At 40.7% G+C, this 25,529-nt stretch overlaps 1 protein-coding gene across 4 annotated transcripts; it reads right to left on the bottom strand.

Annotated features, from left to right (window-relative positions):
• Positions 1 to 5,701: 5,701 nt before the first annotated feature.
• Positions 5,702 to 25,121, bottom strand: cylda (cylindromatosis (turban tumor syndrome), a). Of its 4 annotated transcripts, XM_062388996.1 has the most exons (17): positions 24,788 to 25,121; positions 22,833 to 23,375; positions 21,175 to 21,489; positions 18,822 to 18,927; positions 18,213 to 18,314; positions 17,171 to 17,287; positions 13,986 to 14,374; positions 13,336 to 13,501; positions 13,110 to 13,251; positions 12,207 to 12,329; positions 12,009 to 12,100; positions 11,831 to 11,897; positions 11,214 to 11,346; positions 9,562 to 9,670; positions 9,210 to 9,328; positions 8,576 to 8,792; positions 5,702 to 8,024 (listed from the first exon to the last, which is right to left on the bottom strand). In XM_062388996.1, exons 2-17 carry the CDS (start codon positions 23,322 to 23,324, stop codon positions 7,840 to 7,842), a joined length of 2,874 nt encoding a protein of 957 aa, XP_062244980.1. In that variant the 5' UTR covers positions 23,325 to 23,375; positions 24,788 to 25,121; the 3' UTR covers positions 5,702 to 7,839. The 4 variants fall into 4 exon arrangements, with proteins under 4 accessions (XP_062244980.1, XP_062244982.1, XP_062244979.1 ...); XM_062388998.1 differs by lacking the exon at positions 17,171 to 17,287; XM_062388995.1 differs by having other exon boundaries at positions 13,110 to 13,501.
• Positions 25,122 to 25,529: the final 408 nt, after the last annotated feature.

Consider the following 25,529-nt stretch of genomic DNA (forward strand, 5'->3'; position numbering starts at 1 on the left):
CTAGAAAAGCACATACATCTGGTGACTGGCAACTTTATCACGATATTGAATGTACGATGTATTGAGGTCAGATACATCAAGATCATTATCAAGGTCCACACCAAAGTTCACCTGCTCATAGAGATTATCACTCTACACCTGCCAGAAATGGCCCAACAAAATTATCCAGGATCCCGCCCTTAATGGAATCCACTCCAAACGTTTAGGGGTTCTTCCATCAGTTCTCTAAATGTGCCTTTTTTTTCATAAAGATCCATGAAATATTCTCAGGGAAACTGAGAATATGTTCTCAGAATCTGCATTCGGTTTGACACCTACATTTAATAAGTTGTTTTTCCCACACATGCAATATCCCTCCACCAAGTGTGTTGGAATCCTTTCAGTGGTTTTATGTGTAATCTTGCAAACTAACAAACTAACTAACTAACAAACTAAGCAACAAACGAACAGGGGTGAAGTCATAAGCTCCTGGGAAACTACACTTAAGTGAATCTTTCTATTTTGAGAATAATGCGTCTGTATGACTGGTTATTTCGTTGGCCTTTGATCCACTCATTATTATTTGCTCCAGATAACATCAGAGCTCTTTGAACGAATCAGTCCCATCTGACTATTGTTTCTCAGATTATAAAAAGGTCATTGATGAGTGAAGAGGAACCCGTTTCACATAAACTAATCTAACGTTCACTGGGATTTTGTTCTCATTACAGAGGAAGACGTCTGCACGTCACAAACCTGTCCTGCAATGATTTTAACCAGAGTTTGTATCGCTGTGCTTCATTATGGTGGATGTTATGTACATTAAGTACTGGAAGTTGCCTCGTGGGTAATGGGGTTAATAGCATGGAGTGCGTCAGAGTGGCAGGGGTGAACGGGCCCTTCAGATGATTGGTCACAGATCCTCTCCCCACTGCTTCTCCTCCTGTACAGAAAAATGACCCCCATCGTCTCTGCCAGCAGCTTATTACGAGCCATAGTTATGTTTTATTGTCAGGTGAGCTCTGGCAACCGTAGTAATTATGACAGGAGCGAAGGTGGAGGTCAGCTGATGGAGCAGAGAGTGACAAAGTCCTAGGTGGATGGATGTGTCGACAAAACCCAGCTTCACACAGACTGCTGTTCAAAGCCTAAATACACAAGATCAGTGAAGATAATCTTATGAGCATAAACTTGATTCTATCTCCATTATTGTTTCCATGGCTACAAAAGTTGCCTGCTGCTAAGTACACGTCGTGTCCGAGGGAAGTGACATTTTAATTTGTAATGTTTCAAATGATCACTTACAATCACGCTTAAATAAAGCATGAGTAGCTATTGTAGCCAAGTAAACCTGGTGACCAGTCTGATATTTCTGCTGGTAGTGGTGGACTGTAACAAAGTACATTTACATAGTTACTGTACTTTTTACATACCTGTACTTTACTGAAGTAAATTCATTTTGGAGTACTCCTCTAGATATCAATTATCATTTGTATTTTTCAAAAAGCTGGGGGGAATTGGTCCACTGATCCAATCAGAGCAGGCGGGGAACATTAAACCCCGCCTCCTTCAACAAGAGCAAAGTGCGTCTGCAGCAGCAGAGGCGCCACCTCACAGACTCATAATGATGTAGGAGACCATTACACAAGGGAATAGACTAAACTCAGCATGAACTTTACATTTTAATATTTCAAGTATATATAGTATTCACTTACTTTTACTCAAGAAGAAAAATAAAAAAATTGTCCAGTTATTTGCACTTTTAGACTTTGACAGACTCACAGGTTTAATGTGATTACCAATATTCAACCCAGATGAAGACCCTTTTTCATCATTATAGTTGGTGTCACCTAGAGCACAATCGTAAAAGGACAACAAACAGAGCATCATACATTTCAATAAGCAGCTTCTCTGTAGCTGCTGCTGTAAAATCAGGAGTGTCCAATTCATGTTTTGGAAACAGAACATTTCTATGTGGATATGTGGTATGAATATAGACATGTCATGACTCTGTTCCTCTCTTTAAGCAGTCTCTCTCTCACACACACACACACATACACACACACACACACACACACACACACACACACACACACACACACACACAGACACACACACACACACACACACACACACACACACACACACACACACACATACACACACACATTCATATTTAAAACAGAGAGCAGCTTGTGTCTCCATCCAGACAGCACCTGTAAATAATGCAGTGTTAAAGGTGGCAGACAGGAGGGAATTAGGAGACGACCAGGTGGATGAACACCCTCCACCGACACACCCACCCGTGCACCACGCAGACCCACCGCGCCGCCACCCTACCCTCAGCCTTATCATGTGCAGTCTTAACACCACAGGTGCTGAGCTGCAGCATGGCAGGCCCAGGGGGGCCGCCGGCCTTTCCTCTCACCATACTCAAAGCAGTGATGGGCAATAAAAGCACTTCACACCTTAAGTGAAAGATACGACTTTAAATATTTTACACACATTCTGCATATGCAATTTATCCACACCTGGCTCTTAGGAGCAACAACATCTGGTCGCAGTTGCTTTAGAGGCAATTAATTCTTCATCCAAGCAGTCAGGGTCCTTTCTGAAGATGTGGAGAGGGACTTGGGTGTTACTTAGATGAGTGCAAATGTTAAGATCACTGTTCACTTCGGCAGCATCAAAACAATACAGAATGCAGAGCTGGCCACGGTTCAAAGAACAGGAGCTTTACTGCCACAAGAAGTTACAAAAATTGGAATTGACTTACTAAATATTCTCTGTCCTTGCTTGTGATTCTAAAAGACATGAATTCCTTGAATCTCTATATTCTCTAACATCATCATCATATATCATGATTAATAATAACTACAATATTAATAATGATTGTGGGATAGGGTTTTCGTTTATTGTGAGGAGCTCCGTTTTGACGCAGTTCAGAATTTAAAGCTTAAACTTTCCTGCCACATAAAATTTTGATGAATGGAACTTGACGAATGATGATGAATGGATCTGATTTCGGCTCTAGTTGAGGACAAGATGAATATTGACTTTTATTTAAATACAATGGTATTTCTGTAAAAGCTGTTTTAGAGCTGATAAAACATGTAGATAGTCAACCTGTAGAATTTTGCAAAGACCAAGAGACAACAAAGACAAGAGAGAGACGTCAGAGGTCGTCTCCTGATGAACTTACAAAGATAGAGCGGCTAAATGAGTGTGGAGTTAAACAAAACAAATCTGCTGACGCCTAGAGAAAATGCAAAGACTTTAATATGGTTTAAAGTGATTGAGTAAGTGCATAGGTGATACTTGTGGCTATAAATATTTAGCTTGATTACGCTACTTTGACATCATCAGAAAGTGACCTTTGAAGACACTAAATAAAACCAGTTATCATGATGGAGTTAAAACATCACCTAAGTGGTATATTGGGTTAGGACTGATTGGCTTAAAACCATTCAAGCTCAAACTCTTTTTCATCTTTAGTGCCGGAAATCACTGCTTTCCTGTTTTCTGAATGGCCTTAAATATTTACCTTCCGACTGCAATAATAGGATTCCTTTGTTTATTGCTGTATTTTCCCATGGGAATGAAAGGAGATGTGGAGTTCAATGGTAAGTGGGAACCGACCTGCATTCCCATGTTCTGTATAACAACGCCGGAGGAGGGGACACCATGTTACCTGATGGGAGGGTGTTTACTGTGACCACACTGCCACCAAGGCCTGTGTGCACGACACAGATGTGAGAACTCCAGCGATGAAAAATCCTGGCAAGGTTATAAAAAAAGGACAACAAGGAACTCTGTGAGTGAGAAAGAACAGAGACGTCAGATGTTCTAAATCTGCACGTAAATAAGAGTTTCTGTTTTGAGAGAATTTAACATTTTGAGGTCAGCGGGGGTAAAAAAAGGACTTGTTGTGGTGCGTGGAAACTATTGTAACTACCCACAGAGGAGGGTAAAGCCATGATGCACTTCCTGTGTCTGTTTGTTTGGGTTTAGGCTGCTGTTTTGGTGAAATAGAGTTGCAGGGGCAGAGCCGGCGTGGTTAAACTACTGTAATCCTGTTACCAGTTAGTTTGTGTTGGAGGGTGGGGTTAAGGTGTTAGACGGACAATGGTTGCGCTGGCTGTTTATCATAAACACAGCCTAGCCCAGAGAGGTCCATCTGCTTTGATTTTATTTAGTGATTCCCCCCAGGGGCCCGGAGCTGGAGAGAGAATAACAATACTTGAGCCCATCTGTTCCCGTAGAACCAGCCCCAGCTAAATTACCACGCACTACGAGTGGCTGGCATATGCTGTGGCATAAAGCTACAAGAGGGCATTGTGTGCCAGCTGTTCTGTTGACAAATACTTATCTGGCACTTCTAAAGTCAGCTTGCTAAGCTGGTTTCAAGTTTGACTAAAAACTAAAAAGGGGGTAAGACGTAGGATAGGGTTCCTCTATGTGTGGTGGTGGTTGGGGGGGGGGGGGGGGGGGGGGGGGCATGAGGGATGATTTATCCAGAGGTATCGGTTAGTCGGAGGTTGACAAGGAATTGGGTCAGTGCATGTAGACTTAATCTGAACATATAGGGCAGATAGGAGACTGGGGACGAACAAGTGGTCAAAACAGTGGGATTAATCTTTCTCATCCCACTGTAAACATAAGCTGTGATCATATTGATGTTATATATTTACAAGTCAGAGGATGAGCACTGTTTCAGAGGCTTAAATTGGGCTTGATCATTGTAATCCTATCAGTGCACAACCAGATCTGTCGAGAAGTGGATAACACACGCACACACACACACACACTTTGAAAAATACACCGACAGCAACAAGGATTTAGTGCTAGAGCCAAAACATTGCTATGTGATAGTAATAATCACAATAACAATGACACTAAATGACATCTCCTGACACTGATGACAGTAAGTTTCGGTCGTTTTACAGAAACACTCAGTAGTAGATCACTTTTTTTTTTTTGTGTGTTTGTTTCTTGTTGGTGTGGGTTTTAAGTAGTTCCATCTTTTCTCAAACACAACAACTCACTTTTTAACAGCATCAATAACAGAATCCACATAAAAATACGTTTTGGGTAAAACTTACTGCAGCATGCAGTACAAATCTCATCAGGAACTTTTTGAAACTACGGGTAAATTCACTAGATCTGGATTTTCATGTGGATCAGCACCAAATTATACACACTCATATATAGAATATCAGTCCCTTGAGTTTTTTATCAAGGTCCATGACTTATTTTCAGAGAAATCAATGAAAATGTTAAGAAAATGTTAAGAAAATGTCCTGAATCCACCCCTGACCAGAGTGTAATGTTCACTTTCCTGACATTCATCCTGTTCTACTTGGTTTTATAGAAATCTGCACAGTTGTTTTGTGTTATTATCAAACAAACACTGACAAATACATAACCTCCTAAATGGAGGTAATTAATGAATACCTCTTGCTACTTTTAGGAAGTAAAATCTTTCTTTATGAGCCTGAGGATATTATATATACTAGTAAAGGCAGTTTCTATTTTACATTCACTCAAAACAAACATTTCAATGTTTGTTTTAATAGCAACACAAATTACCTACTGCGTACGACAGTTCAAGCCACCACTCACAGATCATGTATAGTAATATTTACTCCCCTCTCTGGATGGTGGCTTCTCAGTGTCATCAGTGTGGCTGTATTGTGTAAGTGAAAGAGAAATACACACAACATTCAGCTTACCCTTCAAAATGGGCTTTATTTTGTTAACATTTACAGGAACATCACAGACATTAATTTCCCACCCGTTACATACTGTATGTCTATACTTTACAGATGCAACAGAAAAACTGAAATCTGCTCCGAGACGTCTCTCACAGAAAACAAGGCTCCAGTCAGCGACGAGCTTCAGCCGTGCACAAAACAAGGTCCTCTGTCTGAATCCCTGGGACAGTGGACACTCACAACTACATGGAAGTTGTCAGCTGGAACCCAACTTATAAAACCCTTTACATCATTTCCTTACGCTCACAACTGAGTCCATGATTTAGTTGTGACTTTGAGCAAATGCACGAAATGCTGATGCCAATATCTGCGATGGGTCGATCGGTTTGATCCAATGTTGTGGGATTTATATATAAAAAAAAAACTATTTCATATCTCAGGGTATAGTTGGTTTACGTATATTCTGCAAAACTGGGATACAATGGATCAAGCTTTTAATTCTTAATTCTTTAAATACATAGACATGGAGACCCAAGGTTACCAGCCTCGTGCCACTTCATTTGCCATCCTCTGTCAACGCCACACTGTTCCAACGTTTCACTATTAACATTCAGTAGTTGCTTTGAGACAGCGTAAACTACAAAAACTCCCTTCAATATACAGTGGACAAGGAGTACCCAAACCTTACAGTGTCTTTAACCCCTGTGTCGTTTCTTAAAAAGGGACAACATGAGTTCTGTAATATGATTAGAATATAATAAATAATAATATCTGAACACAGTTCATTAGTTATCTGGCGCATGGCTGGAAACATGTCCCATCTTCATGAAAAGGCAGCGAGTCGACACTTGCTCCACTTCACCCGCAGGAAGTCAGAGCCGCCATGACCGGGCAGAGAAAAGGCTTCACGAACATAAAATATAATTTAGATTTAGTCTTCAACACAACGAGACTAAAAACACTGCATGTGAAATTCTTCGCGACACACACACACACACACACACACACAAGCACACACACACACACACACACACACTCTTACTTCCAGTATTTCACCTCATTGACCCTACGAACGCATGGAGTGCTCCACCAGCCGAGCATTACAACAGGAGCCATTGTACAAGTCTCCCTTCATGCATTTATCTGGCATCTACTCTGCATTAGCAATGCAGCCCATTCTTTACAGCTACAGAGGAGAAGCGCATTTGTATTCTGTAACACAAATCTCTGATGTCTCCCCAACAACAAATTTGCACTCGCTGCCACTTCCAGTGGCAGAGCAAAAAAACTAAAGAGCAAAAACCTAAATGCTTCCTATAAGTCCACTTGGGGATAGAACAAAAGTGCAGCATTGGTTGAGTACGTCTATAATATATATGCAGTAATGACGTGAGACTTTTACAATGGCTACATCTGTTTCTGCAAAACATGTACAGTAAAGACATTTACACAGTGTGATGGAGAAATATGTAAACTGTTTCACGAAGAGCAGAATGGTCTTAATGCAACTGCACAGTAGATTCTACACTGATGTTTAACTACCTGGAGAAATCTATGCTACTGAGAGAGTTTACACAAGTGTTTCTGACAGAACACACAAGCTGGACGAGGGTTTGTGCGCTGATCTGCTTCCTGAACCTGGCGTCTCCCGTCTCTTACAGTGATTAAGAAAAGCAGGACTCCTATTTTCTCAAGGTAAATGAGGTCTCTTGTCTTGTTTTTGTTGCATGTTTTGTCGGCCACAACGTCACAAACATGCCCCCCCCCCCCTCCTCCCTCCCAGAAAAGGGAGGGAATCTTCATAAAGCCTGCTTCATCATCCGCCGCCAACGCTCAGCTGTGAGACACAGGGAAGCTACATAGGACTACATGAAGAACACGACATTTGAACTAATGCACAGTGCAAATAGGCTTCTCCCGCTCTTTCTTGCATCTCCACAACTTTCGGAGATGGGCAGGCATTGAGGAAAGGTGGGGTGTAGAGGGTTAACTCCAGACAGCACCCCTGCTGGCAGGCAGCCTTTCTTCTTTCAGTTTATTTTTGTATTTTTTGGTCTTTCTGGGAATCTCCTGCCCTAGGGGGAAGGGGAGTTGGTGTGGCTGAGGGCCAGGAATGGAGGGGTTGGGGTTCTTGGGGGAGAGGGTTCTACTTGTACAGGCTCATGGTCGGGCTCTGGTACATGCACATGTAGGCGTCGCACAGCAGGCGTCGGGCCTGGCCCTGAATGCTCTTGGGGTCCAGAGCGTGCAGCTCCTCTGGGGTCATCTTCAGGTAGGCCTCCACCTCTGGACAGGGAGACACCTGGGGGATGTTGAAGCCATTCTGCCCTCCTGCAGAGACACGGGTGTAGGGGTTAGGAACAATAATAAAGCATTTGTAGCAGCCAAGTCTGGGGGGAAATATAGTCACAATTAATTCTTATTTTTTTGAAAACTGTCCTAGAAGATGTCAGATATAAACCACTAGTTGATTTTCAAATAATTTAAAGGATTTTTTTCCCACCAGTTGAACTTAAAACGTTTTTGCATTATTAAAATTAAGTAGCCACTGCAGCTGAAACATTACTCAACTGATCAATTATTCATTGACAAAAAATATAAAATATTATATAAGAAACTAAAAATTATATTCAGCAAATATCCCAAACAAAGCTTACTTTCTGTTTCCAACTACTACCAATCTGTATGGGTTCGATTTTCTTTTTGGAATTTACAGTATTATACAGTATTATTGTTTATAAATTTTCACTTATAGTATTTATCAAACGTAAACATTAATAAGAAAATTAATTTGTAATCAAATTAGATTGGAGCCAATTGCAGTATAGCAGTTTGTGTTTGATGTAATAGCAAACAGAGCATCTAGAGGCAGCGACACCCACCATCACGGTCCGCCATGCTGTCAAAGAAGAGCCAGGCTGAATCTGCGCTGCCGTACTTGACGAAGGCCACGTAGTGACTGGTTTCGATGCACAGCACGGCGAACAGCTCCATCCTCTGACGGGGGAAACTGCCCTGCCGCCCCGTACCGTCTTGCAGCTCCTTGGGGACGGACAGTTTGCCGTGCCGATGGGTTTTTCTCCTCGGGTGGAGGTGAACCTAAATCAGTGAAAGCAGACACACCATCACACACACACTCTTACACACTCAGAACTGTGGCCTAATAATGGGTTCGAGATGTGTTAAACATTTTTAATATAAGAGAGAATGACAGAAAATGTAAGCTTTAAAGTACATTTGAGGATTCATACTACCAGATAAGCAAAAAACAAATTTAAATGAAATATAATTTCTGTAAATCGGACTATTTGCTAGTAAAGAAATTAACAAACTATGTTGTTACTGCTGAAGCAGTAACAACAATCTACTGCTGAAGCCACTGATCTGCTTCAAAACTTCTGCATTGACAAAGTGCGATTCCTGTGGATTTGGCGCCCCCAAGTGGACCATCCTGACACAGACTTTCCAACTTATTTTTGTTGAACTGGTGTTGCCACAATGCCCTCTGTTGTTTACCTGTGTATTGCACTTTTCACAGAACTGCTTGATCTTGCCAGCGGTGATATCCCCGTCCTCGTAACAGTCTCGACACTCGTACAAAGCCAGGCCTCCGCAGATTCGACATTCCCTCGGAGCTGGATAATAAAGACACATACCTTTATCATTGCTGACAAGTGTAGTTCTTCAGTTAAGAGCAGGTTTGTAGAGCAAGATTCTTCTTAAAAAGGTTCCTTCATCTCAACTGAGCTGCAGTGACAACTCAGTGAGATTTCATTACCGAATGCCATACAGCTCTGAATCACCATTGATCGGCAAAGTACACACCACACTCTCACATACAAGAAAATATATATTGGCCACAACTCACTGTCTTCAAGGAGGTCTGTGATGTCTAACTCTAGTGAGGGGAAAATCTTGTTGAACATTTTGAATTCCTTGCCAAACCGCGGCATCTGGATGATAAGGCAGGAGGGAGCCTGTGAGGATGTGAGGGACAGAGAAAGAGAAAAACGAATTAAGTCATCAACAAAGCAGCCGAGGACATTTCATCAAAGATCAGCCGCACAAAGACTGAACAACCTGAAGCCAAGCAGCTGTGAAACTTTATATCCATCACATCACAAAATGATGTCTTATTAAGTTAAGTTAACTACAACAGACATTCTTGAGATTTTGATATATAATGTCATAATAGCATCTTAATATTATGAGAATAAAGTCATTCTTGAGAACAGAGTCGTAATATTATGAGAACAAAGGATGTTATCAGATTAAAGTCATTATTTATGAGAAGAAAGGTCCTAATATTTCAAATAAAGATTAAAAAAAGTTTTCTTGAGAAAACAAACTACCTTTAAACACCACACAGATGTAACCAACAATAACCTCAGTCAACCACTACCACAGACTTCCATCACCAGAAAAGAGACAACTTGCTCCAAGTCCGTGCAGCTCTTTCTTCAGAATAGACTCATTTTCTTGCCCCGCTAATTGACGTGGTGCTGATGTGACGAAATATTTCAATAATTGTGAAACTTGTACTAAAGTATAGCTCAATAAATAGCTCCATATTCCCTACCATCGGATATCCCCCATCTTAAATGACGCACATCAAAAATTATGACTTTATTCTCAAAAATCGCAGATCAAAATTTTCCTTTAGGTGACCGTAAAAATTCATAAATAACATCAAAGAATCATTCCCTGAAATGGATCCTCATCTTAATCTTGGTTTAACCCTTTAAATTTTATTTTATTTTGTTATTATTTAATATCTTTAAAAAAAAAAAAAATCTTATTATGTAAAGCACAAAGAGCTGAATTTAATATTATGAAAACTGCTTTTCATATTTTGTATGCCATGACGGTAAATGAGGATATACAAGGATCACAGCTCATAGACTTTGGTTCTCATGACCAGCATTTAAACCACCAAGAAATTCACTCGTTGTTTAATTACCTTAAAATTAAATATAAATTTACACACCAATGTACCCTAAGAAAAACTACATACGTACTCTACTACTCATCTTTCAATAACAAATAATGAACACAAGGTGGAGACAATCCACCATAATATCACACGCTGGAGATGCTAAAGGTATACACACAATATTATTTTGTAAATAATATTTAAGTAAATATGAATCTTCAAATGAATTAAAATGTGTATATTTTATGTATTCCATTCTAACCACAGCCATTCATAAATTAACCATAAATTACACACTCAGTTCATATTATCGAAAAATGTTATCCTCAGACGCTTTTTGGATTTATTTTGAATGGTAATAATTATCATAAATTCCAAGGCAGCCTGTACCTACAGCCTTCATAGGAAATCACAAGAAAATAGGATATATGCGACGCTGTGGGAACCTATGAGCTGGAGACGAGGGCACCAAACCAGAATACATCTATTATCTTAGTCTGACAAATAAAACCACAGCAGCGTATTATACCAAATGTTCTACTTTACTCATGCTGACACTTGTATACGTAACATAAAATTAAGTTCACCTCTGCAAACTTCAGGTCACTGTTGATGAAGGACCACTCGAGGAGCTGCTGGATGGTGGGAACTCCCACCTTGTCCTTCTTGTCCATGAAGATCTGGTAAAAGTAACAGTCCTGGACTTTCTGTCCTGCCGACCTGGAGAGTATGATTCACAGCTTCAGTTCTCACAGGACAAAAATAACACAATATCAATGACTTTATTATAAGTAATTATATTTTATTACTATAATTTGTATTATTATTATTATTACTATTATTATTATTATTATGATGAAGACCTTTCCCTGTTTGAGACATAAATTCGAATCATTTGACGTACAGAGCCTCAAACAAGACCATTGATTCAGATCTTAAAATATGACAAAAATAACTACTACACCACTTCTCCCTGCACTGTCATTTAATCTATAGTGTCAGTACTGCAGCAGATGTGAAACAGTGTGTGACTGTGTAAATATAGATGTTACAGCCTGAAAATAAATAACTGTATCATAAACTTTTTCAGGAAATTATTTAGCTCGGGAAACTAAAGCATTACAAGACAGTAGTTAATAAACTTTAATAGAATTCAACAGTACACTTGTATTGTGCCAAAGAGGCTTCTAAGATAGGACCTTACCTTAGCTTGAGCAACGGATCCACCCTCAGTATGTGGTGGAATAGGATATTGAGGAACTCCTCAGGATCTGCAGCACAAAATGTGCTTAAATTAGAATCTAATCACTTGGAAGTAACTTCAGAATAACCATCAACATCGATGAGACATTACTGGATGATCATCTTTGTCATTCTTCTACCTTTTTCTTCAGAGGTAAACCCAGAGGCAGCTTCAACCTTCTCCAGTATCCTCCGTAGCTTCATCACTTTCGTGGCACAAACATACCCGTGTCTGGAGGACAAAGGCCCGGGCAAGTTACGAGCTAGCTGGATTGTACTAGTACAGTTTGTTCCACAACCTGTGACACCTGCATGTACAATACACCACTGTGACTTACATGCGCAGGGGGTTGACTATCTCTGTGCGTAACAGCTCTTGAGTCTCTCTGTAATATTCTACGTCAGTCTTTGATCGTGGCCTCAGCAGAACCGTGTCCAGTACAGAACTGAATGAAAAAAGGCTGCAGAACAGAATATACAACAGAGGCATTAAAATGAATGGATTCTTTATCTAATCTAATCAAAATAAGTTATGGTTAAACAGTATTACTTGGCAAATCATCAGAAATGAAAAACAACAGATATTTTCAAAAAATATGAGTTACGTAAACTTGTAAACTGTGTTGTCAAAGGTTCACAATAAACCATCTGGATAAGAAACATTCAGTGCCCAATGACTGCTAGAGCTGCTACAGCTACGCCAGCCAATAATGTAATTTGGTCCGAATTAAATACTTTGTCGCGTTTACTACAGTCCTGTGAGGGCCATACACTTTGTTTATTTATGTTTAAGACGACTTTATGTAGTTAAGGTTATCAGGACATAGGATGGAAGGAGGTTTTGAACAATTAATATAGTTTTCTGTCAAAGTCTTATCGACCCTACTTAGTCTTTCTATGGGAAACACTTAGACTAATGAAACACTTAGAATTCAAAACTCAAGTCAAATCAGTCAGATCACATTTAAAGTGGTCCCCGGTCATTTGAGTGATTTCTGTTGACTGCTTTGTTCAATGGCCTTTAGGCAGAAACAACAGATGTACCACTGTCATGGAGCCAGCTCACAGCTCCTCTCAGAGTTAAAACAGTTTACTAATAAGCCCCTGCCTCCGGGCAAACACTGCAACTGCGGCCAGAGGAAGCACCACATAGTCAATCAATATGACTGAAGACGTTAATATAAAATGGCAAACGCTTGTAGCTGATACAGTATTTACTGTTAGACCTAAAGAGCACTGACCAGAAGAGAGTTGAATCCAGGTAGCAAGAGTTGTAGTGGCCCTGGATGCCTTTCTTTTTTCCCACCATGACATCCAACCCATCGTGCTCTGTGCGGGGGGGCGTGTTCTCATGTACAACCTCACTCAGGTAACCCCCAAATGCTGCGTACACAAACATGGAACAAGTGAAAACATAAGGCATTGAGTTTGTGTCTTTAATAAACTGTGATCCTGGTCCTGACTCACCGATGGAGTTGCACCTCTCTATTGGGTTGGACGAGTGGTGCAGGGATGGGAAGCGGGAGTCGGGCCGGCAGCACTTGAGCTTCACAAACAGGGCTTTTTTGGGTGGGCAGGTGAAGTACCGTGTGCCTTTGAAGGTGCCGTCAGTGCAACCAGGACACTCTTCTTCCTGAAAGTGAAGGTCGAGTTCAGATCAGCTGCTGCCTGTGTATACAATATTACAGCACACGCCTTCATTTATTCTGCCTGAGGCTGCACTGATCGGGTTACAGGTATTTTGGAACTGAATATATATATATATATATATATATATCTCAACCTTAATTGGCTTTTAGTGACAAATATTTTAGATATTGCACTTTACAAAGAACGTCTAATAACATCAGCATTCAGTTTGAAAGAAAATGTGCTCATGAAAGATGCTTCTTCTTACTTTGCTGAGTCATTTTGTCACTACAAGATTAGTCAGCAGTAGAGAATTCATGAAGGCACTATACCAACAAACAGTCAGGTATATGTCTCCTGAAGTATGTCTATATCACTCATTTCACCAGTGTTCTAGACATAAAAACATTCACCGAAAGGTGAATGTTTTTCCCAAGCAGTGATGCTGAAAACGAAATCTAACACCTAACATTGCTGAGTTGTCTCACCAGCTCCAGCCCGGCGAGAGGCTCCGGCAGGCCAGGAGGCAGACCCACCCAGCGAATGACACCGCACAGAGGGGGGTTCTCCTTCACCTCTACCAGAGAGCCCACCTCCAGGCCTGGCTGACCTCGGGGAGGCGTCGGCGGTCGAGGTGAGGGAGGAGCAGCGGGCGACGGCGCCTCAGGCTGCTCTCCCATCACCGACTGAACAGAAAGGGATAGAGGCCCATGGCTCATGCTGTCGATGGGCCCGGTCTTCCGGTTCAGGCTAAAGGGCAGAGAGTGGAACTTGTTGTCACTGGACAAAGAGGCAGAGGGCTGGGCCCTGGAGGGCGGGGAGGATTGGTTGAAGTCGGGGGGCGTGTCAGTAAGGGATTTGGCGGGGTCCTCACCAACTGCAGGAAAGAAACCACAAAACAAACTTAATATCTACAGTAGAGTACAGAACACATCATGTTATTTAGACTGCTTAGAGATGTCAGTCTTTCAAGCGATTCCTGTTTAACTGACCTCTTCTGGATCAGAGTTTGTTGCAGAATGAACAGATAAACTCTAAATCATGCTGCTGCTGTTGAGGCAGAATGTTATATAAGGAATCAGGGTATCTGTGAAGGGGTGTACTGGTATACTGTAGAGTGAATAATGCTGAATCACTGAACAGTACTATACACTGATCCACTACAGCTGATCCATAGCTTGGAATGATGAATAGAAGTACTGATCATTTGTGAAAGAGCAAGTTTTCACCTGGACTCAAGCTCCTGAAGTGTTAAAATACCCTGAGTGGACATGTGATGTCTGCTGTGCAGACTCAATATTCAATCGTATAAAGCTCTGAAATATGCCTCTATAACTTTCAGCTGACACTCCGAGGGAAAGAAGAGAAGTTCTTTAAATTGATGTACAGTATCAAAAGACTTAGTGGAACATGTTGATTTCTTAAACGACAGATCAAACCATAATCACAGAAGCATCATCATTTAACAATTCATGTTTGCAAACTACATCAGTTTGGTCAATACATACAAGCTAAAGCGTGGATTACTTTCTTGACAACAAAACAGCATCATAACCATAAAGACAAAGGAATATGAAGGTGATGACACATTCACTGGATGAGTGAGCAGTAGGGCATGCACCTCGGTTCATTTCTGTAAATCTAGTATATTAAATGACATGCATTAGAGCTGATATAATATTGCAGGCACTCAAGTATTGTGTTTTGCTCTGGCATAAGGTCACACAACAATTATAATCAAATCATGCTTTCTCAAACTTCTTTCTTTCTATATTTTCTGGATGTTTTGAGAGTTTTTTGCAAAGTAATCACATTTGTGCCTCCGTGACTATTAGCACATTTATCCACAACGAGAGTTGAACATCCAGAGCTTCACACATGTAAAACACAAAATGCTTAATACATTAGTCCTTTTTTACATAGTTCAAAGACTTCACAAATGACACATATTGGAGTTGACATGAAAATGGAAACAACACTTGTGCCCCCCCTACACCAATGGAAATACAAAAACACAATGTGTAGACTGAATCCGTCAGTCCCAACCCCAGATATAAAGGCTTTAACTAATGCTTTGGCTTGCAAACAGTGTTATTTTAAAACATTACATTGTTTAACTACATCTGCAGCCAGAACAAGACAACAGCCAGTTAAGGAGTAATTTGCAGCCCTGAGCATCATTGAAAGCCTTATGCAACACCAATTAATCCATGCAGGTGGATGTGACACGAAAAAGGTGATGAAGGACGAGACTAGTGGAGGGTTTTATAGCAAGCTACTACAACAAACTACTGACTCCTGTTTTCCTTTTTCCTCTTTTACCCCCTGAAACCATGTTTGGGGCAAACATTGACTTAAAGCTTGCAACTTCTTGTTGTTACTTAAACCTTATGCTGTCAGATTGAACAATTTGGGAGTTTTTCCCAAGTTATTACATTTTGTAGGGAACTCCCATTCTCCCACCTGAATTGGTATGACTTTTTTATGTAAGTAAGTATGAGCGTACAATTAAGTTACAATGGTTTCTGGATCATTTCATTTTTCTTCCAGATAAAATACAGTTTGATGTGTCATACCACACTGACTCTGAGACGTTGATCAATACGCAGAGATGTCTCAAAGTCTATCTATTTGTCTGTTGTTGTTTTGCTTTTTACACACCTTGAGAGGCAAACAGCCAAACCAAACAAATCTCCTACTTGGTGCACGGTGTGAGACAGTAGAAGAGCAAGATGCCTGGTTGTGCTAAATATAAATTTACAATAAATAAAAAAGATGAATATTCCCGGTGTTTTTCTGTGATTCGTCTGAAATGTACCTCTTCTGTGTCCTACTGAAAACTATTTTTGTTCATGGATCAGATAAGTTGTGTTGGTGGTATTTCTTCTATCAGCCTGCATATTGAAGACATCTGACTCCCACTGTTTCAGCATGTCAAAACTAAATCTAAAACAAGCATTAGTTTTAATTAAGGTTATATCAAATTTCAGCAGGTTTTAATGGGTTCAACACTTTGTGAAGACTATAATGAATTAGATTTAACAGGTAAGTAAAGTACAACACATATGGAGGAATATTAGAGTACCAGAACTACTTTAAATAGCAAATTATCTCAAAAACTACAATCTGAGACGTATCTATAGTATTTGCCAGAGCAAAGTGTTTGTAAACTGTCAGCTAAAGCTCCCTGTTGGTCTTGTTTTTAGTTTTAAAAGAGAGTAATAACATCCATGTCATTGAGAAAGAAAAACAACAACACATAGACACAGAAACTCTGATAATTTGATAAGCTTTCAGTTCTTTAAAGTTTATGTTATTATAATAGGAAGATCTTCATTCTTTACTTTATATTCAATAATCATGAGAAGCCTAAACTCACATAATAATAATTAAAAAACACTGAAGATCATATAAAAAATATTTTTGGAAGGTGGGAGACAGGTTCCCTACAACTGTACCAATCACTAAAACTATCAACACTCTGTCCTGCTATTCTTTTGGAGGAGACTTCTAGTCGGAGAAACCAACAGTGCTGGAGTTTATGTGTGATGGCATTTTAAAACTATCCAGCATTATAAACGTGAGCCTGAGCAAAATCAAGGAGTAGGTAGCTTGTTGTGAACAGTAGCTTGCTGGTAAGATGTTTTGACACCCACGAGTACCCAACTTTTACCTTCATCAATGTACCATGTGCTTTTGGATTTGGACTGGGCTGGGGGGTCAACAGAGCTGCCATTTAAAGTATAGTAAAATTCAGACTTGCTCCTACTGCCACATTGATGACCTAATCCTGTAAATCACACAAGTACAAATACAACAGATAAAGATAAGGAAAACATGTATGCGGCTGCCAGTGTGTGCACGTGTGTGGGAGTATGTTATTGTGACAGTTTCCACAGCAGAACAACAGGAGATTCAAAAAGGGTAGAAACCTAGAGAAAAAAAGAATTTAATCTGCTCCAGAAAAGGAGCCGTGAGAAAAGAAGAATTCAGTTTTAATTTAATGAGAATAAAGTCATATTATTACGAAAATCAACAAGGAAAAAGTCATATTTTGAGACTTGAGTCATAATTTAAGGATCATAATTTCTCGTAACTTGAGAAGAATAAACTAAAGAAAGCAGCAAAGAGATCTTTCTGTGTCCAAAGTGTTGAACCAATCTCATTGTTTCTAGAGAAACTACAAAAAACCTCTGAAGAACACAAAGATGTAGCAATGCAAGCCTCACAGTCGACCACTACCAAACATTTCCTCCACCACAAAAGAGGCAATTTCCTCCAAGTCGGTTTGGTCCTTTCTTCAGAATAGACAGTCTCTTGCGAAATCTTTTCAAAATCCTGCTTCTTATGATAATGATCATAAGTAGCAGAACATTACGTATGTTGACTAAGCCAACTAGAAGTATTTTGTCATTTGTAAAACCTAAATTAAAGTATAACAATTTAACTAAGGCAACAAGCTGATCTTCTAATATTCCCACTCTAACATGATACCAAGTCTAAAATTACAACTTTACTCTCATAAATTATGACTTTTTTCACTCATAATATTACAACTTTATTCTCATGATAATACACATAACACTACAGATTTTTGTATTTCCTCTACATGGAAATTGTTTGAAGCATTTTTATACACAATGCAGAATCACAAACAGACATCTTGTTAGAAAGCTCCTTGAAGAGTTATTACACCAAACTGTGCAGTGCAGTACCTTTGCTCTTTGGTTTGCTTTGGCCAGAGGACAACTTCTCACTGTTGTTGCCTCTGGGGGCAAAACTGTGCTTTTGCAGCCTTTGGTCCTGCATGGAATATTCTGTAGGGCCCAGAAATACACACACATTAGATGGAAAACAATAAACTTTAACACAACTATGCCTAACTTTTAACTACCACGCACAATATTTATGTATTTTATAGCTAATTTGTCAATGCTGCAGGACAAACAATTTTTTTAACAATATTCTTTTGCAAAATAAATGTTTTGGTTTACATCACCAAAAAAATGGTCCGAAGACTATTTTAGTTTCTTTAGGTCTCACAGAGTGATGTCAAATTTTTTAAATTAACAAAAGTTGGAGAGGCGGCACCAGCACACAAACAATTCCTGAATGTGGAGAACAAAGAGCCTTAGTATCTCACTTGACTTTCAAAAACAAGTGAGCCATCAACACAAAAGGCTCTCTGTTCCCACTGCGAGCAAAACACAAACTCAGAACGCTCCGAGGGAGCTCAGTGTTGGTCCGAGAGCTGGATGGCTGAATATTTTTTTGATGACACACGCACATGGCACAAAAGCAGGGACAATTACTAGGTGACTCACCTGGCATCACGTCACAGATGGGGACAAGTCGAGTGTGTTCCAAACTGGCAAAATTACACAGCAGCTTCCCGTCAATCACACCATCCCAGTCCCCGATAGGATTGTCCTGTAAGAGTTGGAGACATGAGAACCTCAAGATGCTCTCAGACACTCTTCATCTCTTTAAAACAACCTGGTGCAGCACGTGCTTCTTCCCCTTGTATCTTCCTGGTGTCTTATCGAGTCTGTTGTCTTTACGCTCCACCTAAAAATAATGCTTAAGCTTGATCCTCTGTATCGTGATGATCCATGAGCCCATCTCATCTTCTTCACACAAACAACAGATCATCCACCTCAAGTCCTACCACCCAAAAGCACAATGTCTTTTCTCCGCGAGCACAACCACGCTATTCCTCTTTAGTTGGGAGTCCAGGACTCTGCTCCAGCGGGATAGTCCAAGAAAAGCGTGAGGCTAGTGCCACCTGCTAAAGAAGGCAGGGCGAGGCTGGACGCAGAGTGAGGCAGAGCAGTGGGCTCTCCTCAGCTGCCTGCTGGCCTCTTGCCACGCTGTTGGGTCATACAGCACTAAGTCTTTACCTCACTCCCCGCGTGACTGCCTAGCCTTTGTGTGGGTGGCTCAGATGCACTAAGTGGGCTGCTGATGCTACCGCCGCTGCTGCTGCTGCTGCTGCTGCTGCTGCTGCTGCTGTTGGTGCTGCTACTAACGATCAGCAGTCAAATGCCTCAGTTATGCGTTTCGATCTCTCTATGACTACAATACCACTCACGCCTGACAACAGTAGTCATAGATACCAGCTACAGTGATCCCAGGCAACAAGACATGCTGCTGCGAACGAATACAAAAACATGCAAACTCCAGTAATTTGTCTCATATTGTTAAAGTTGACATTGAGCATGTGGCAACTCTCCTCTGACACGATGATATGATAAATAATGTTTTAACAACATCAGAGAAGGGAGAATATGAAAAGAATGTTAGTGATGTCCTCTCACGTCATCATTAATCAGTATTTAGTTAATTTTATGTAATAGTTAAAGTGATGGAAATAAACAATAAAGAAGGGATGGTAGCATGTTCTGTAGATTTTAAAATATTGGTGCAAGTTTCCCCAATTTTTTTCATTTCTTTTATGACTTTGGGATTGAACACTTTATTTGCAATGTCAGCCCGCTACAGTAATGACGCTCATATGGTATAGAATACTACAACAACAACAATTTTTTGTCGTGCATCATGACCCTGCATATGACAAACATTTCAGACTCATGTGCAAAGGAATATTTAACAATTATAATAGACCAACAATGAACTGGAGAAGGATCAATTGGGGGAATCAAATATTTGTTTACTTATTAACCAGTTGTATTTAGTTTGTTAAATCAATTCAACAAATCCCTGACTAAGCTCTTTCTTGATCAGTATCAGTTGCCAGGCAAACAGTCCAAGAAGTTAATCCCAATCAAAAATCAGTGCACCACATAACCACGGCATTAAATCAAAACTGTTAAGTTTGCATTCCAGATCTTTGTGCAGCCCAGGCAAACAATATGAAACATGTTAATTAGTGAGCTCCAGATGTTCCCTTAAGGAAGCTGTTTCCCCATATTACAGTCTCTCTGCTGAGTTAGCCAGCTGCTGCTAGAAGGTTCATACAGATGACAGTGGTATTGACTTCTTAGCTGCAGCCTTCATTAAGTGCAAAACGGTTTCTGTTATGGAACAAGTCATGATGTCAGCACACATGATTTGGAGTCCAACTAAAGTGTTGATCAATCATTCAATTATATATCAATTATTTGACCAACTACATGTTTAGTCTGTACTATGTTAGATCATTATGAAAGATAACCATCATGAATAACCCAGATCCCATATAGATCTAACAAATTGTTTTGTCTGAGCAGAAGTTAAAGATCACTGTAATGTTTAAAATGATTAAACATTGCATCTATTGCACTTCTGTCCGTCCTGGGAGAGGGATCCCTCACATGTGGCTCTCTCTGAGGTTTCTACATATTTTTACCCTGTTAAAAGGGTTTTTTGTAGTTTTTCCTTACTCTTGCTGAGGGTTAAGGACAGAGGATGTCACACCCTGTTAAAGCCCTATGAGATGAATTGTAATTTGTGAATATGGGCTATACAAATAAAATTTGATTGATTGATTGATTATTTTATGAACAGAAAAGCAGGACAAATTCTAGATATTAAATATATTTTTGTCAATAGCCTAATCAATTCCCATTGCTGGTATAAATGATACAGGCACTTTTACAACCTGTTATTGCATCTTTCAAGACATATATTTTTGGTACAATAAAATGACCTACTGGATGTGGACAGAGTCTCACTTACCATGTCAACTCCTACATAGAAGCCCAGGCTCTCATTTCCTGGCAGCAGGTCACAAAAAATGATTGTGCCTCTCTCAGGTCCGTCCCTGGTCTGCACCAGGACCCTGGAGTTGATCTCCAGTGGAGGGAAGTCCTGGTCCTCTTCCACTAGATTGACATGGTCCACCTCTAGCTCGCCTGTGCCATCATCATCATCATCATCCTCCCAGAGTTCAAGCTTGTCCAGGGCCACAAACACGCCGCATTCATCCTCACAGCGGAAGAGTTGGCGGCCCTGGTAGGAGCCCTCCGTGAAACCTTGGCCCCGGCCCTCCTCCTGGGAGAAATAAGTGAGGAGAGTGAAGCAGAGCAGGAGCAAAAGATGTTCAACCTATTGTCATAAAAAGGAGGGCAGGTAGCAAGGCTGCTTGCTCAGCATTTCAGTGTGAAGGGAGTTCGACATCATGGAGCTTTGAGAGCATGTGGTCGATTACTGCAGCCGGAATACAACTAGACTTACTGTGATGATAAAAACATTAAAAAAGTCTAGAATGGTACGAGACCATTACTGTAACCTATTATGCTCCTTTTCACTGATGAGCCATTAAGATATTAAAAAGTCCCATATCCATATAACTGCTGGCGTTTATTCACAAAAGAACAAAGTGATCTCTATTTAGAAAGGGTGCATGTAATCAGAATTTGGTGGAATGCTTATGTGCAAACTCTGAGGTCTTCATACTAAGCTCCACTTTGAATGCCTGAGCTCCATCAGCCCACTCAAGAAGAATACAGCCAGACTCAGAAGAAGAAAAACAACATTGTGCTGCAATAAGCAACCCTTTGTATTTTGTGACTTGCTGTACATAGGGAACAGAATGAATGGCATGACATTAAATAATCAAATGTTGAGGTTAAAGAAATAGTTCAAACAAAAATGAAAATGTTATCATCTTTTTGCACTTTTGTCAGTAAAACACTGCAGCCTTGTTTCCATATTATTCACAGAAATAACATTTGATAATTCAAAAATGTATATGATGCAAACTGTGACAGTGAGAGAGATTCTCACTGTGAAAGCAACAAGTGTGAATATTCACATTTGCATTGGACCTCAACAGAAAGAATCTGGAATAATAAATCTGGAAATACTTTGTCCTTGTCTTTATTTGGGTAACGCAAAATCCCCTTTTTCAGAAGGCTTTAAAAACACAAGCTGTTTGTTTCATTTCAGACTGAGGGTTTGTTTAAATTGTGACTAGTGGCTTGTTACTGACATTCAGTTTTGCATATCTCTGACTCAAGCCATTCATATTACCTTGGGTTTCACTACTGCGCCTGTTGTTTTAACTTACTAGAAGTTGAAGGTTTAGTGTGTAAGTTTTAGGTGAAAGCTATCTATTGGCTGAATATAAAATAATCCTGGTGATGTTTTCACTAGTGTGTCTAATCATCTACATTGTATGAATTATAGTATTTTTTACCCTTGAAAAGGCCCTTTACATATAAATACTTTAAATACCTTTAAGGCCGCCATATTTTTTACACTAGTCTTTACAGAAGTAATTTGTCTTGTCTTTGAGTAAATATTTACATTATAGGGAAATCCTCATGAACAATGAACACAGGAAACACAAGATGAGCATCTACTACAAAGTCAAACAAAACAGAAGTTCTCACCAGTAGCTCGACTCCAAACCAGATTCCAGAGAGGGCTCTGTCAGGGAGCAGCGAGCCCTTGAAGCGGACCACACCAGGCAGAGGTTCATCCCCTGAGCGCAGCTGGACGCGCACTTTGGAACCACAGTCAATATCACAGCAGCGCACCAGCCGAGAGTTGTTGCAGAGCAGAGCGTATCTCTCCTCACAGTTGGTAATGGGGAAGAGCAGCTCAGCCAGCTTCTCGTCAAGCTCCTGCACATCCCGCTCGTCCAGGCTCAGCACCACATTGGTCTGATCCAGAATGCGGATGCTTTTCTTGCCTTTGCATTGGGGCAGAGTTCGGCCCAGGCTGTTGCGCTCCTGGCATGCTTGGCCAAGACTGCCGCGGGGGATTCGCAGGGTCTTCTGTGGAGGTTTCTCCACCGTGCACTCCTTCACGACCATGTAGAAGCGCCAGTCCTCCCTGAAGCCCCCGCTGGGCTTCTCCTGGCTCCACAGGACAGAGCTCATGGCTGCATGCTGGGCAGGAGGTCCAACATCAAGGCAAGCTTGACCTGCGATCTGTAATAAAGATTAACACACATAACCATCTCTAAAATAACTTTAAGCTAGGAGCTCAATACAGAAATGTAATCAAGTAATAACAGCAAGATTAGTTAGCTGGAACTATAACTAAATCTATAACGCTCATCCTTTGAGGGTCGCAGGGTTAGCTGGAGCCAATGCCAGCTGACTTTAGAGGCGAGGTACACCCAGGAGTGGTCGCTAGTGTATCACAGGACCAACATACATAGACAAACAACCATTCACACGTACAGAAAATGTTGAGTCTCCAATTAACCCATATGTCTTTGGACTGTGGGAGGAAGCCATATTACCCAGAAAAAATCCATGTAAGTAACGACCGTTCCACACCGACTTTCCGCTGTGTTTCTTCAATCAGTTATCATTGTGTAGTATATATTTGTACAACTGCATAACTCATTCATGAGCACAGACTGAAAACAAGTAAGAATATTTCTATTGTTTAAAATCAGACAGATTTCTGACAAGGCAAGACAAGCTGAAATGAGGAACTATTAACTTTGACTGAACAAAAGGTATAGGACGATGATACAATATGATAACGGTCAGGAATATGAAATAATGGAAATGGGGCCACTTCAGATAAATCCTTATACATACTGTACTGGGTGATTTCTACCCTTTAATCTCTAGTACAGTTTGCTTGTTATGGTTACTTGTGTATTCAGTCTATGAGTGAAATGTAATAGCGATGTCCAGTCATCCTTGTGCAGTATGATTGTCTATAGTACTTGTATAGGATTACTATCTCTACTTATTTTGTATTTAGACATTGAGGACGAGCAGATAGCATTGTATCTCTGACACACACACGCACGCACACACACACACACACACACACACACACACACACACACACTCACACTCACACACTCACACACTCACACACTCGCACTAGTAGGAAACGAATGGATTTCCCCTGATGACACCTCAGATATGATGATCAACCACCTGACACAGTCAAGAACTGTCACAGTCCGTCATTTGTTCCAAACATGACGACAGATGTTAACCTGGTTGTTTTAGGGACGTTTCATCAGCGCTAACATCACTACAACACTAGAGGCTAACGACGAACACACAAGCAGGACATTGAAAGTGATTTCCACCTGAACCGGGCTAACGCTAACCTGATTTAACATGGACTTAGCTCCGTGGTTGAGGCGATGAACACACAGACGTGCAAACAGTTTCACGTATCCCTCCGTCAGCATCACTGACAGCGACACATGCCTCGTTTTAATGCACCTTTCCCCTGACAACCAGAGCAGCGGTGTGTCATCACCAGGCAGGAGCTATCAGTCAGAGGCCCTTCGAGAGAGGGAAGTAGCTCACGCACCGTGACATTAACACACAATAATAAACCCCAATGCTAACGTCCCTCTTACCTGAGATACACCTCCCTGCGGTTAGAGGCTGCAGCTGAAAGTCATTTCAAATACCCATCCGGTCAGATACAGGCCTCCGGAGACGAGCTTGTTCCTCCCGTAGAGCCAGTTAACCTCTGATTAGCTCAGTGGCTAGCTAATGCTAGCGCCCTAACCAGCTAACTATCAGGCTAAGGTGAGCCCGGCGAGGTGGTCGACAGCGGGCAGGCTGCCAGCGGACTGCCCCCCTCCACAGTGTGCTAACAGCATCTAGATAAAGCTGCTCTCCGCGGGGAATAAGTGGAATAATAGCCCAGTGCACCGCTACAGCTAACAGATGTATTATTTACAGGAGATCACCTCACTAACATGACTGCCTGATGTCATTGCAGTCGTTGACAGCCATTGGACGTGCGCTGGGTTCTCGGGCGCTGATTGGCTGTTTGATGTGTCTGTAGGAAGGTCCCGCTCTGTGGGGTTTTCCCATGGAAGGCAGGATATGTAGTTCGGTTGCAATGTGGACAGATGAGGGCAGATAACTGCTGCTTCAGGCTCTCTGGTATTTATTATCAGAATGTTTACTGAAATATGGGATACACTGAATTATAAGTATATTCTAATGCAGGTCAGGACTCAAAATTTTACTTTTGTAAATATAAAGTATTAGTATTGTTCTTAGTGGCAATTATTCAGAATGAAATGTTCAATATCAGAAAAGGCTTATTGCATTGTAATATATTATATAATGTTAATTATATTTCGC

Source organism: Platichthys flesus, chromosome 1 (assembly GCF_949316205.1).
Source record: "Platichthys flesus chromosome 1, fPlaFle2.1, whole genome shotgun sequence".
In the NCBI taxonomy this organism is placed as follows: Eukaryota; Metazoa; Chordata; class Actinopteri; order Pleuronectiformes; family Pleuronectidae; genus Platichthys; species Platichthys flesus.